We start from the raw sequence: 12517 nt of genomic DNA, 5'->3' as shown, positions 1-12517 counted from the left end.
AGCAGAACCCTCCAACGTTGTGGCCGTGGGCTCTCATCTCACCCTGGCGGGGACCTAGTGCCCTGGCTGGCTGATCCAGGCGAGCCTGGGATCTCAGAAGCCCCCACCACTCGCCCCTGAATGGTCTCAGGCTGGCTGCTTCCAGGACTCTCGCTTTGCTCATCTGGGAAATGAGGACCATTGGTCTGGGGGTGGCCAGGAAGGTGACTTGGGGCAGCACGGATAGAAGTGCACGGACCTGCCCGCTGTGGATGCCAGCTTCACAGACGGGTCAAACCTTCTCCTTCCTCTCCTTCACTCCACCTCCAGCCCAGGGCCAGAAGCACACCCCAGGAGGCCCCAGGACCTTGGCATCAACTGATCTTAACTCCCTTGCTACACACATAGGTAAGAAACCAAGGCACTGAGAACAGGCCCTACCTGAGAACACACAGCAGGTGCCCGTGACAGAGGCGAGGCTACAGTCTCCCTTGTCCCCCCTCCCTGCAGGGCCAAGACGTGAAGAGGAAGCTGAGGTCAGGGCACTCAGAGGTCCTACCCTCCACACACAGGGCTGCTCCCTACTCTGAGGATCTGATTCCTGGCGACGGAAGACATTCAGCGCTGCGTCATTTCTGATATTCGGTGCTGTGTTGTTTTTTTGTGAAGATATTCAACGCTGTATTGTTTAGGGGGGGAAACTCGAGAAATAATCCCAACGTCTCTAAGAGAGGAGTTTAGCATGCCGTAGTTTATAAATGTGTTATGATGGACATGGGGATTACAGGGAACGTTTCGTTTCTTTTCTTCTAAACGTTTACTTATTTTTGAGAGAGTGCGCGCACGAGCAGGAGAAGGGCAGAGACAGAGGGGGACAGAGAATCCCAAGCAGGCTCCGTGCCGACAGCAGAAAGGCCGATGCAGGCTCGAACCTACGAACTGCAAGATCGTGACCTGAGCCGAAGTCGGGGGCTTAACCGACTGAGCCACTGAGGTGCCTTTCATTTTTCTTCTACTATACCTTATTTATTAAAAAAAAATTTTGAACTTTATTTATTTTTGAAAGAGAGACAGACAGAATGTGACCAGGGGAGAAGCAGAGAGAGAGGGAAACACAGAATCATAAGCAGGCTCCAGGCTCTGAGCTGTCAGCACAGAGCCCGACGTGGGGCTTGAACCCGTGAACCATGAGATCAAGACCTGAGCCTAAGTCAGATGCTTAACCAACTGAGCCACCCAGGCGCCCCTATATCTCTTTTCTAATGTTTGTTATATTGCTATTATATTGCTCTGTTAAAAAAAAAAACAAAATTCTTATTTATTTTTATTAATATTATTTTTTATTTTTAATGTTTATTATTGAGAGAGACGAAGCGTGAGTGGGAGAGGGACAGAGAGAGACAGAGACACAGAATCCAAAGTGGGCTCCAGGTTCTGAGCTGTTAGCACAGAGCCCGATGCAGGACCCGAACCCACGAACCTTGAGATCATGACCTGAGCCGAAGTCGGACGCTTAACCAACTGAGCCACCCAAGTGCCCCTATTTTTATAATTTTTTTTTTTAATTTTTTTTTTTTCAACATTTATTTATTTTTGGGACAGAGAGAGACAGAGCATGAACAGGGGAGGGGCAGAGAGAGAGGGAGACACAGAATCGGAAACAGTCTCCAGGCTCTGAGCCATCAGCCCAGAGCCTGACGCGGGGCTCGAACTCCCGGACCGCGAGATCGTGACCTGGCTGAAGTCGGACGCTTAACCGACTGCGCCACCCAGGCGCCCCTATAATTTTTTTTAATGTTTACTTATTTTTGAGAGAGAGACAGAGAGAGAGCAAGCGAGCACGAGTGAACAGGGGAGGGGCAGAGAGAGGGAGACACAGAATCCAAAGCAGACTCCAGGCTTTGAGCTGTCAGCACAGAGCCCGATGCGGGGCTTGAACTTGCGAACTGTGAGATCATGACCTAAGCCAAAGTAGGATGCTTACCTGACTCGGCCACCCAGGCGCTCCCCCCAAACATACATTTTTTTTTTCAACGTTTATTTATTTTTGGGACAGAGAGAGACAGAGCATGAACGGGGGAGGGGCAGAGAGAGAGGGAGACACAGAATGTGAAACAGGCTCCAGGCTCTGAGCCATCAGCCCAGAGCCTGATGCGGGGCTCGAACTCACGGACCGCGAGATCGTGACCTGACTGAAGTCGGACCCTTAACCGACTGCGCCACCCAGGCGCCCCCAAACATACATTTTTTAAAAGGTGCATCTCCTGTCCCCATAGCTGATTCCCAGCATGCAGAGCCTTGTCCTAACGGGTGCAGACACGGGGCTCCTGCTGACAGCGACCAGGCGGGGGCTACCCCAAGTGGCCTCTTCCGCTCCCTTCCGTCCCTCCACACCCGCTGCACCGGGCACGTGGGCTGCCTCCCTCCCCGTGTCCTCCGCACAGTCACCCGGCCCCAGTACCTTGTACCAGGTAGTCAGTGGTGTCCCGCTCCACCTCCGGGCTGAGCTGCCGGGTTTTCTGAAGATACTTGAGGACAAAGATGTTGGGCGCAAAGTGGATCATGTTTTGCTCTCCACAGCCGAAGGGCAGCCGCAGGAGGCTGCTGAGGTGGTTCAGGGTCGGCCCCATGACGTCTCCTGGTGGGAAGGAAAACAGGGCTGGGCTGCAGGCTGGCCTCAACTGGTGCCCTGGTTGTACTCAGGACGGCTTTCCCCGGGGCGGCCTGTGGCCTCACACCAGCTCCCCACCCTCTGACGGCCGGCGCTGCCTTTGGGACTGGACCATGCCCTGTGCTCACGTGGCCCACCGGGTGCCCTGGCTTTGGCCGCCACCTGCTGGAACTCTCCCACACGCCTCCCTCTCTGCTCTCCAGTCTCAACTCGGTGTTCTCTCTCTCTCCCTTTTCATTATGCTGAATGCTCGTTTCTTTTTGGCTTTTAAAACGGGTACATTTAAAGCTATACGTTTTCCTCTAAGTACGACTTTGGTTGCATCCCACACGTTGACGGGTCAATCCAGTCACTGTGGTTCCATTTTAAATATTTTTTTTTCTAACTTCCAATAGGAAACGTGATTTTCTCTTCAACCACAAGTATTTAGATCTTTAAAAAAAGTTTCTGTACACACACGATATTGTTGGTATACTTTTAAGTTCTTTTTTTTTTTTTCTTTTTGATTTCTCCTGTGCTTTCCTCCCTTCAGCACTCTGTCTTCCTCTTCTTGGCCTCTCTGCACCACACATGGCTGAACTCCTGCTGTTCCTGATCACACCTCCCTTCCTTCCTTGGCCTTTCCTCCTGCCCCACTGAGGCTGCCACTGCTCCTGCAGCCTCCATCCATGGCAGGGCCTGCCTGGCTACTTTCTCATCACCCTTCTCCGGGCTTTCCAGCTTCTTCTCCACCTTCTATTCCACTATGCTGAAGGCACTGGCACACAGGTCCTGGCCTTCACCCCCTCTCCATCCCTGCCCATCTGCTGGCTTCCCTTCACCCCTACCCAGGCCACTGACCCCCACGGCCATCTCTGACTCAGAAATGATAAACTCCCATTTCTTCTGATTGGGCCACAATCACCAACCTGTCTAGGCCCCAGGACTTCTGTTCTCCAGTGTGAGAGAGACCTGAGACCCCTACATTGAGGACTGTCTGCCCTTCCTGGCCTCTTCCCCTCTCCCCACCCTTCCAATACCCAACACCACATCCATCACAGAGGCCCCACTTTCCACTCCTGTAGCCGGGCTACAGGAGACCACCCACACCCTCCAGACCCCCCGTCACAGCCACTCGCTTCTGCTCAGGAAACGTTCTGGAAACTTGCCCCCCTCACCAGGACCCCCACCTTCTGCCCCGCACCCGGCTGACTTCACCCGCACTTTCTGTCCTCTTGCACATCACCCCATGCTCACTGCCCTCATGGAATTCGCCACCTGCCCCTCGGGGTTGCTTCACACAGGCCTTGGGTGGGCAGACTGGGAACTCCTCAAGGACAGGGCTGGGGTCATCTCAGGGTCTGCCCCGGCATGGAGGAAGCACCAAAGTGGCTGGTCAGGTGAGGCCCCAGGGGCACAGATTCCCAGCACAGGCTGATGCGAGACCAAGCCCGGGGCGGATACCCTGCCCCTCGGCCTCAGTTCTCGCCTCTATACTCCCCAAGCCAGCAACAGGGCAGACGCACCTATGACAGAGGCTGCTGCCCGCTCTGACCCAGGGATGGCGCTGTGCGGGACTCCCAGGGTAAAGGCCTCACTGTAGCTCTCGTCCACCTCCACCTTCTTCCAGATGCGGAACTCACCCATGGAGCCCCAGCCAGTGGAGAAGCCGATGAATCGGACCTCCGGTGGCCTGGGGAGGGTCCAGGCCATGATGACAGACTCATTGGAAGGCTCTGGGCCATGGCCAACCTGGAAAAAGAGGCCAAGGCTGCTGGCTGCTGAATGCTGAAAGGAAGCGCTCAGGCAGCAGTGACACTGGCTACAGGGCTCACAGAGAAACCAAGGGTCACCTCATCCATTAAATGGCCAACAAGAGACACGAGCATAGCACGTACAGTTTGCCAAGTCATCAGTTCCCTGGAACCCCTGGGCCTTTGCACATGCTATGCCCTCTGCCTGGAACATCCTCCACTCCGTAGTTTGCCTGGTGAACTCCTATGCAGGCTTCAAAACCCAGTTTGGCTATGTCCCTCTTCTAAGAAGCTGTTAGCTGCTCCTTTCCTATGTCCTCTTTGCCTGGCCCGTAAAATGCCCCAGCCTCGATTTCACCTGCTTATATCCACTTTCCTTCCCCACGACGACCCACTATACTTCAGCTCCCAGGTCCCCTGGGTGCTTCCACCACCACAGCTCTCACCTTTTTATTTTATTTTTTTTTATAAGTGACTCTAGGCAGACTGCGAGCAACCTGAGGTTGCGCCCTGTGTTTATCACCCCCGCCCCCTCCTCGCCCCCTGTTAAGAGCTGGACACAGAGAAGGAAGCAGCAAATGCCAAGGAGCCCGGGGTTCCCACGCCCACCCCAGCCAGCCCAGCCATGCCTGGATGAACCCTCCATGCCAGCTGATCCAGAACGTTCTGAATTCATCCCAGGACAGGATCTTGGCCGTGTACGTGCTGGCCACGGGGTCGCCCATCTTGCTGGTGGAGATCCAGGACCTGGTGTTCTGGTGCCCTCCCAGGACAATCTCTATCATGCCCGCTGTGTCCTGGGGTCCGGCGGACAAGGCCACGCGGGCATCATTGTGGGCTCGCACGGCCACATCAAAACGGGTGAGCCACAGCGGCCGCTGCACGTACTGGAACTCGTACTTGTTGGGCGTGGAGATGTGGACTCTCTCTGGACGGAGGGAAGGAGAGAGGGTGTTGAGGGGGCACCTGGAGGCATCCTGCCTCTCCCTGCCTGTGCCCAGAGCTGAGGATCAGGGCCCCTGGGGGGCCCGTCTCACTGTGGCTCTGCAGGCAGCTTCCTGAGCAACGGCGAACGGAGACGGCTTACCCACAGCTTTGCCGAGGGCACACGAAAGAGGAGATGCTCACGGGGCTAACTCCTACAAAAGCCCTGTACAGCCAGAGACGGCAAAATGCTGTTGCAGCTAATTCAGACCCCAATCAAGGGAGAGCCAGACCGTGTTTGTGGGTCAGAGGACAACACGGCAGATACGGTAATTATTTCCCAAACTGACACACGGATTCGCGGCAATCCCAGTCAGAATCACGGGGGGGTCTTTTGCGGAAATGACAAAGCCGAGTCCACAATTTATATAGAAACGTAAAGGACCCAGAGGGTCAACACAACTTTGAAACGGAACCAGGGTGAAGGACTCACACCTGTGACATTGAGACGCACTCAGAAGCGGCAGTAATCACGACAGTGTGGTACGGACATCAACCCAGGCTCACCAGAACAGCGTAGGGAGTCCAGACGCGGACCCGCTCGTGTGCGAACAACTGATTTGCAACAAAGGTGGGAAGGCAATTCAACAGTGAAAATCCTTTCAACAGACGCTGTCGGAACCACTAGTTACCCAGAAGCAGAAAAGGGAACTCAGGTCCACACCGCGCGTGGTTTTCCAAGGACCAACTCAAAACGGATCAGAGCTATTTTGTAAGCGTACAGCCTAATGCTTACAAACGTGGAGGAGAATGCGTAGGAATTGGAAAAGATTTCTTTCTTTTAAAATCTTTTTTAAGTTTATTTTATGAGAGAAGGACAGAGTGCAAATGGGGGAGGGGCAGAGAGAGAGGGAGACACAGAATCGGAAGCAGGCTCCAGGCTCCGAGCCATCAGCCCAGAGCCTGACGCAGGGCTCGAACTCACGGACCGCGAGATCGTGACCTGAGCTGAAGTCGGACGCTTAACCGACTGCGCCACCCAGGCGCCCCAACATGAAAAACTTCTAAAAAGAAAAGAAAAGAAAAAGCTCTGGTCTTATAAACACACTGTTAAAAGACAAGCCACATATTGGGAGAAATGTCTCTGAGAAGCATTCATCTGATAAATGACTTGTAACAAGAATAAATTTATAAAAACTTCCAAAAGTCAACGTAAAATAAACGTTAAAAGATCTGACCGGACACTTCACCAGAAAAGATACATTAACAGTAAACAGGCACATGAAAAGATGCTTGAATGAGGGAAATGCATATCAAAACCACAATAAGATACCATCAGGCACCTATCGGAAGGGCGAAAAGTAATCAGAGGGACAACACCAGGTGTGGGCGAGGAGAGGGAAGAAGTGATTCTCGCCCCCTGCTGGTGAGAATGCAAAATGGGACTACCACTTTGGAAAACAGTGTGATCATTTCTTAAAAGGTTGAACACATACCTACTGTATGATTTAGCTATTTCACTCATAGGTACAGACTCAAGAGAAAGGAAAACATATTATCCATACAAAGACTTGCACATGAATATTCATAGAAGCTTTATTGGAAATAGCCCCAAACTAGAAATAACTCAAATATCCATCAGCAGGTCAATGAACAAAATGCAATACATCTATTCAATGGAGGCCCACTCGGCCTTAAAATGATTGAATTAGTGATACACACAACGTGAATGAATCTCAGCATTTTTATGCTGAGTGAAAGAAACCAGAGAAAAAGAGTACATTTTTATGATTCCATTTATATAAAAGTCTAGAAAGTGCGAAGTAATCTACGGAGACAGGAAACAGGTCAGTAGTTCCCTGGTGACAAGACTAAAAACAGGGGTGAGTGATTACAAGGGGGCATGACTTTTGGGGTTAATGGAAATCTTCATTATCTTAGATGTGATAGTTTCACAGATGTACACAGATGTCAACACTTCCCAAGTTGTACGCCTAAAATACGTGTGATTTATTGTATGTCAATTATACCTCAATCAACATGTTAAAAATATTACTGACTTTACTTTGAATACAAATGTACATTCAGCCTAGTGTAAATTATGATTTTAAAAAAGTAGAAACAGGGGCACCTGGGTGGCTCAGTCGGTTAAGCATCCAACTTTAGCTCAGGTCATGATCTCACAGTTCGTGGGTTCGAGCCCTGTGTCAGGCTCTGTGCTGATAGCTGGAGCCTGGAGCCTGCTTCAGATTCTGCATCTCCCTCTCCTCTCTGCCCCTCCCCCAGCACTTTCTCTCTCTCCCTCTTTCTCTCTCAAAAATAAATAAACATGTACAAAATAAGAAGAAAATTCTATAGTGGTCAAATTCTGGAACAGTCATTTGATAGAACATACTGAAGCTGTTTTGAAATGCTGTTTATAAAGTCTTTACAATAACAAAGAAAAGTGCTCGAGATGTGTTAAATGAGCAAGGCAGACCACAGAATTATTTAGCTCACGAGTCACAACTATGTTAAAACAAACAATAATCAACCGTATGCAACCAAATCTAACAAAATGTTAGAAAAGGTCATCTTTGGATGAGAACCAGAGGAGATATTTTTCCTTCTTTCTATCTTCCTAAGTTTCCTGTAATACACAAGTATTGCTTTTGCTTTTCCCAATTTTTAAAATTGTGGTAAAATACAAATAATGTAAAGTGTGCCCTCTTAATCATTTCTATGTGCCCAGTTCAGGAGTATCAAATACAGTCCTATTGTGCAAACATCATCACTGTTTCTCCTTGCAAAACTGTAACTCTGTCCCCATTAAACACTGAGCTGTCATCCCCTCCCCACAACCCCTGGCTCCCACCATCTACTTTCTGTCTCTATGATTTTGACTTCTCTAAGTACCTCATATTAGTGGAATCATATGGTATCTGTACCTATGTGTCAGTTTTAAAAATGTTTTTATTTTACTTTTGCTGAGATAACTTTACATTCACATATGACTGTAAGAAATAACACAGAGAGATCTGTGTCCTCTGGACCCAGTTCTCCCCAGGGGTATCTGGCAAGATTCTAGTACAACATCACAACCAGGATATTGACATCGATACAACCCATTAGTCTTGTTCAGATTTCCCCAATTTTATTTGTACAAGATCCCTCCTATTGGCCCACACTCTTCCTCCCCATCCCAGCCATGGCTCATATAACCTCCATTTCGAAAATTTTGTCATTTCAAAAAATACTGCAAACAGAATAATTTATGGACCCTATTGGGATTGAGGGTTTTTTTTTCCCCCACTCAATCCCCTTCACCCAGATAGCTGCGTATGTCAATAGCTCATTCCTTTTTATCACTGAAAAGCATTCCAAGGTAGGAATGTACCGTGATTTGCTTATCCACTCATCCACTGAAGGACACCTAGGCTGTTTCCAGTTTGGGGCTATTACAAATAAAGCTGATATGAACATTTATGTACGGGTTTTTGTGTGAACATAAATCTTTGTTTCTCTGGGAAAAATGCCTCGTAGTGCAATTTCTGGGTGGTATGCATGGAGCATGTGTAGCTTTTTAAGAAACTCCCAGCAGCAGCCACACCATTTTACAATTCCCACCAGCAACGTATGAATGATCCTCTCTCTCCCCATCGTCGCCATCTTTTACTGCTGTCACTATTTTTTTTTTTTTTACTTTAGTCATTCTGATAAGCGTGCCTTGACAACTTACCGTGCTTTATTTTGCATTTTGCTAATGGTTAACGATGTTGAACGCCCTTGTGCCTATCTGTCACCTGTATGCCTTCTTTGGTGAACTGTTTGTTCCTTTTTCCCACTTTCTAATTGGATCGTTTGATATTCTAGATACTAGTCTTTTGTCAGACCTGTGTCTGGAAGTATTTTCTCCCAGTCTGTAACTTGTATTTCCTCCTCTTAATAGCATCTTTTGCAAAGCAGTTTTTCATTTTGATAAGGTCCATTTATGAGTCTCCTTTTATGGGTGATGCTTTTTGGTATCATGTCTAAAAACTCTTTACCTACCCAGCCCCGGATCCTAAAGGTTTCTCAGAAATTTTCTCACAAAATTTTCCTAAAAGTTTTATCATTTTACATGTAAGTCCATGATCCATTTGAGTTAATTCTCATATAAAGTGGGATCTTTAGGTCAAAGTTCATGCTTTTACCAATCATGTCCAATTACTCTATCACCATTTGTTGAAAAGGCTCTCCTCCCTTCGTTGACTTGCTTTTGCACCTCTGTCAAAATTCGTTTCAGCTTGTAAGTGATGCACTGCTGTTTAATACACAAAGGGCGGGGCGGGGGGGGGTGAATGTCAAGAGGAAGCCTGTGTCTAGAGTGGTCCCTGTGGGGCCGGTCACGCTGGATGCCTTGGCAACGGGGAGGTGCTGTACCTGAGGAGCCGACAATCCCCAGGGACTCAGCTCAGATCCTCAGCTCGGCCACCTGGCAAAGCCTGCTGGGTGCTGCCCAGTGCCAGGCCAGGCCTGAGCTCCTCTGGGAGGGGCCGGACAGGGAGTGGGCAGACCCTCCCACTGGCAGCCGGGCTCACATCCTGCCTAGCATTTCCCTGACCCCACCGAGGCAGAGGCATAGAAGGGCCCTGCTCTGGCCATTCTGTCCACCGCACACTCCGTGCCCCTTTCCTTTTCACAGATCACGTACAAACCTAATATCGATTTCAGGGGACCGAGGCAGACCCCAAATCCCACCCCTTCTGGAACCCACTTGAATTTCCTATTTTCTCTTTGGGCCCAGGGTTCCGGGTCGGTCGTTTCCCACAGCTTTCCCCTGACGTCTCTCTAAGACCTCCCTTCCCTGGATCCTAGGTTCCTCACCCGAGGGCCCCGAGGACAGCCCTGTTCCCGCCTGTGGTCTCTTTTCCCATTGGCACCTCCAGCCTACATGCGTGTGCACGTCCTTCCTGTGTGCCAGATGCCCGGCCCTCGCTCTGGCTTATGGTTGTCACCAGCCAGGACATCTCAGTTCTCCCCTGCCATGTCCTCTGGCCCCAGGAAGGGCAGGCATCCACTTAGCAGCAGGAGTGCTGCAACAGTGTGGTGGGGGGAGGGCCAAAGTCCTCAGGGGGGTGGGTGCAGGGACTCACCGTTGGGACAGAAGAAAGCACTGTAGGTGTAGCTGCGGGGGGCTCCTTCCGGCTGAAACAGAGAGATGGGGAGAACTGAGCGGGGGAGGGGCAGTCGGCACGGGGGGGGGGGGGGGGGGAGGGGGGGAGCGGCCGCCCTCCCACGGCAGCGGCTCCGAGTCTGGACCCTGCAGGGTGGTGCCAATGTCACGGGTACCCAGAGAAGGACCAGGCTGCCTACCTCCTAGGCCCGAGTGGGGAAACTGAGGCTCATTCCTCTTCTCCGGGCTCTGGTCAAACCCACTCACCAGCTGCTTCTAGACTGGCCGTGCTTCCCATACTCCCACCTTGTCCTCGGGGTCTCCTGGGCTAATCGGGGAGCCAGGCAGGAGGGCACCAGCTCCTCCTCCCTCCGGTTTAGCGCCCGCGGTGGTTCCCAACCGTCACCTGCTTCCCCACCTCGCGGGAAGGTACTGGTGCCACGTGCAGTTTCGCCCCCAGCAGAAGGCACGCAGCGTCGCGTGAGGGTCCACCAAATATCCGATCCGGCAAACAGACCGCGCACCCGGAGCTCTCCAGCGGGGTGGAGAGGCAGCAGGGCTTTGCTGCTTTATCAAGCCGCACGTCGGCCACGTCCTGTTTCATAAACCTGGTTTCCTCATCCACCACGCTTCAGGGTTTCTGCTTCGACATCTCAGGTCTTCTGATGCCCACCTGTCACCTCCCGCCCCCAGGGCCGCCTGCACAAAGCGATACTGCAGATTAGGCAGCCCTTGAGCCGTGTGAGTGGGAGGAAAGGCCCAGGGGCAGAGCCCCTTGAGAATCCCTCTCTGTGCATTGAGAAATTCCTTCTGCAGACGGACGAGGCAAGAACTCTGGATGGCCTGCCATCTCCTCTGGCCCCAGGAGGGCGGGTTGTGGGCCAGGGAAGCACGTTCAGGCCGAGCAAAGAGTTGCCAGGGGTCTCCGTGTTTCCCGTTGAGGCCATCCCCTCACCCCACTGGCTCACGGAGATGGCATTCCTCATCAGAGGACCCACTTGTCCCGGAGGAATCCATCAGGTCACGTCAAGCACGCTGTGGCCAACGACTCGTCCACCTCGGGGAGTTCTGTCCAGCGCGTGTGTGTGACTCCGGAGGCTGATGGAAATCATTTGTGCTCCGCGCTGCCAGGACCACGGCCAGGAGGGACGGCGGCTATTTGCAGCTGAGCCCCTGGGGAGGGGCAGACACTGGGGACGCCGTGAGGAGCTTCCTCGGGGCTGTCGTGCACTCTCCACGTAGCATGAAGAGTCTTGGCAGGGCTCTGGGCTCTGAGGTGTCCAAGCAGCCCCCAAAAGATGGGACATCACTGCTACTACATGCCCAACGTGCACTGCGAGGTGCCCTCTCCACACTGTGGGGTGAGCGTGAACTCCCCTGATTTACGGAGCAGGACTGGACTATCAAGACATACACCCAGCCCACACGGAGCGGTAGATCCTAGATTCCCAGCCAGCAGGGGAGGTGGGGCGTCAATGAGACCCCAACACCCAGGCCCCTCTGCTGCATAGGCTCTGCGTCCTTTCTGCCCCAGGCATTCTAGTGACAGGCCTCCAAATGCCAGGTCATAATCCCTACGGCTGCCTATGACAAACAGGAAGTCGGAGACAGGCACATCGCCCTCCAACACGGTCAACATGGGGGTCAGAGGACACTTCCCTGCGGCCCCTGCGAGTCCCAGGCCGCTTTCCCCAAGTCCACGGTGCACGGCGGAGGGGCTGGATGCTGAGGGCCTCTAGCGAGGAAATGCAGACACCCCATGCCTGCCCCGAGCCCCAGAGCAGGACCCGTGGGGGCTGCCCCCGCCCCAGCCAGGCCCCCGCCTCGTGGGTGATGGAATCAGACCCTGGCCGAGTGCCCTGACTGAGGACACGGGCTTACCTCAACCATGACACTGCGCCTGATGTGATCCCTCCCAGTGGGGCCCCTCCTGTCAGCGAAGTGGTCCTCCAGGTGTCGGATGGACTTCCCGTCCCGGCAGCAGCTTGTGTCTCCGTAAGCCAGGGCTTTGGCTGTGGGGATTTGTGTGCTCAGCGCTTGCGGTCCGAACAGAACGCCCGCCCTCCCGGGGAAGCC

The 12517-nt window shown here is 52.3% G+C and overlaps 1 protein-coding gene across 2 annotated transcripts in view; it reads right to left on the bottom strand.

Annotated features, from left to right (window-relative positions):
- Positions 1–12517, bottom strand: part of CPAMD8 (C3 and PZP like alpha-2-macroglobulin domain containing 8) — an 81630-nt gene that overhangs the window by 21644 nt on the left and 47469 nt on the right. For both annotated transcript variants that reach the window (XM_086698715.1, XM_086698714.1), the window contains exons 22-26: positions 12323–12453; positions 10422–10473; positions 5013–5311; positions 4156–4381; positions 2441–2617 (exon numbers count right to left, since the gene is read on the bottom strand). In XM_086698715.1, the coding sequence (XP_086554841.1) occupies positions 2441–2617; positions 4156–4381; positions 5013–5311; positions 10422–10473; positions 12323–12453 (885 nt within the window). The remainder of the gene's footprint in view (positions 1–2440; positions 2618–4155; positions 4382–5012; positions 5312–10421; positions 10474–12322; positions 12454–12517) is intronic.

The sequence above is a fragment of the Puma concolor genome, chromosome A2 (genome assembly GCF_028749965.1).
Source record: "Puma concolor isolate L17-30 chromosome A2, mPumCon1.1.hap2, whole genome shotgun sequence".
Lineage (NCBI taxonomy): Eukaryota > Metazoa > Chordata > Mammalia > Carnivora > Felidae > Puma > Puma concolor.
This window is presented reverse-complemented; position numbering and strand designations above follow the sequence as displayed.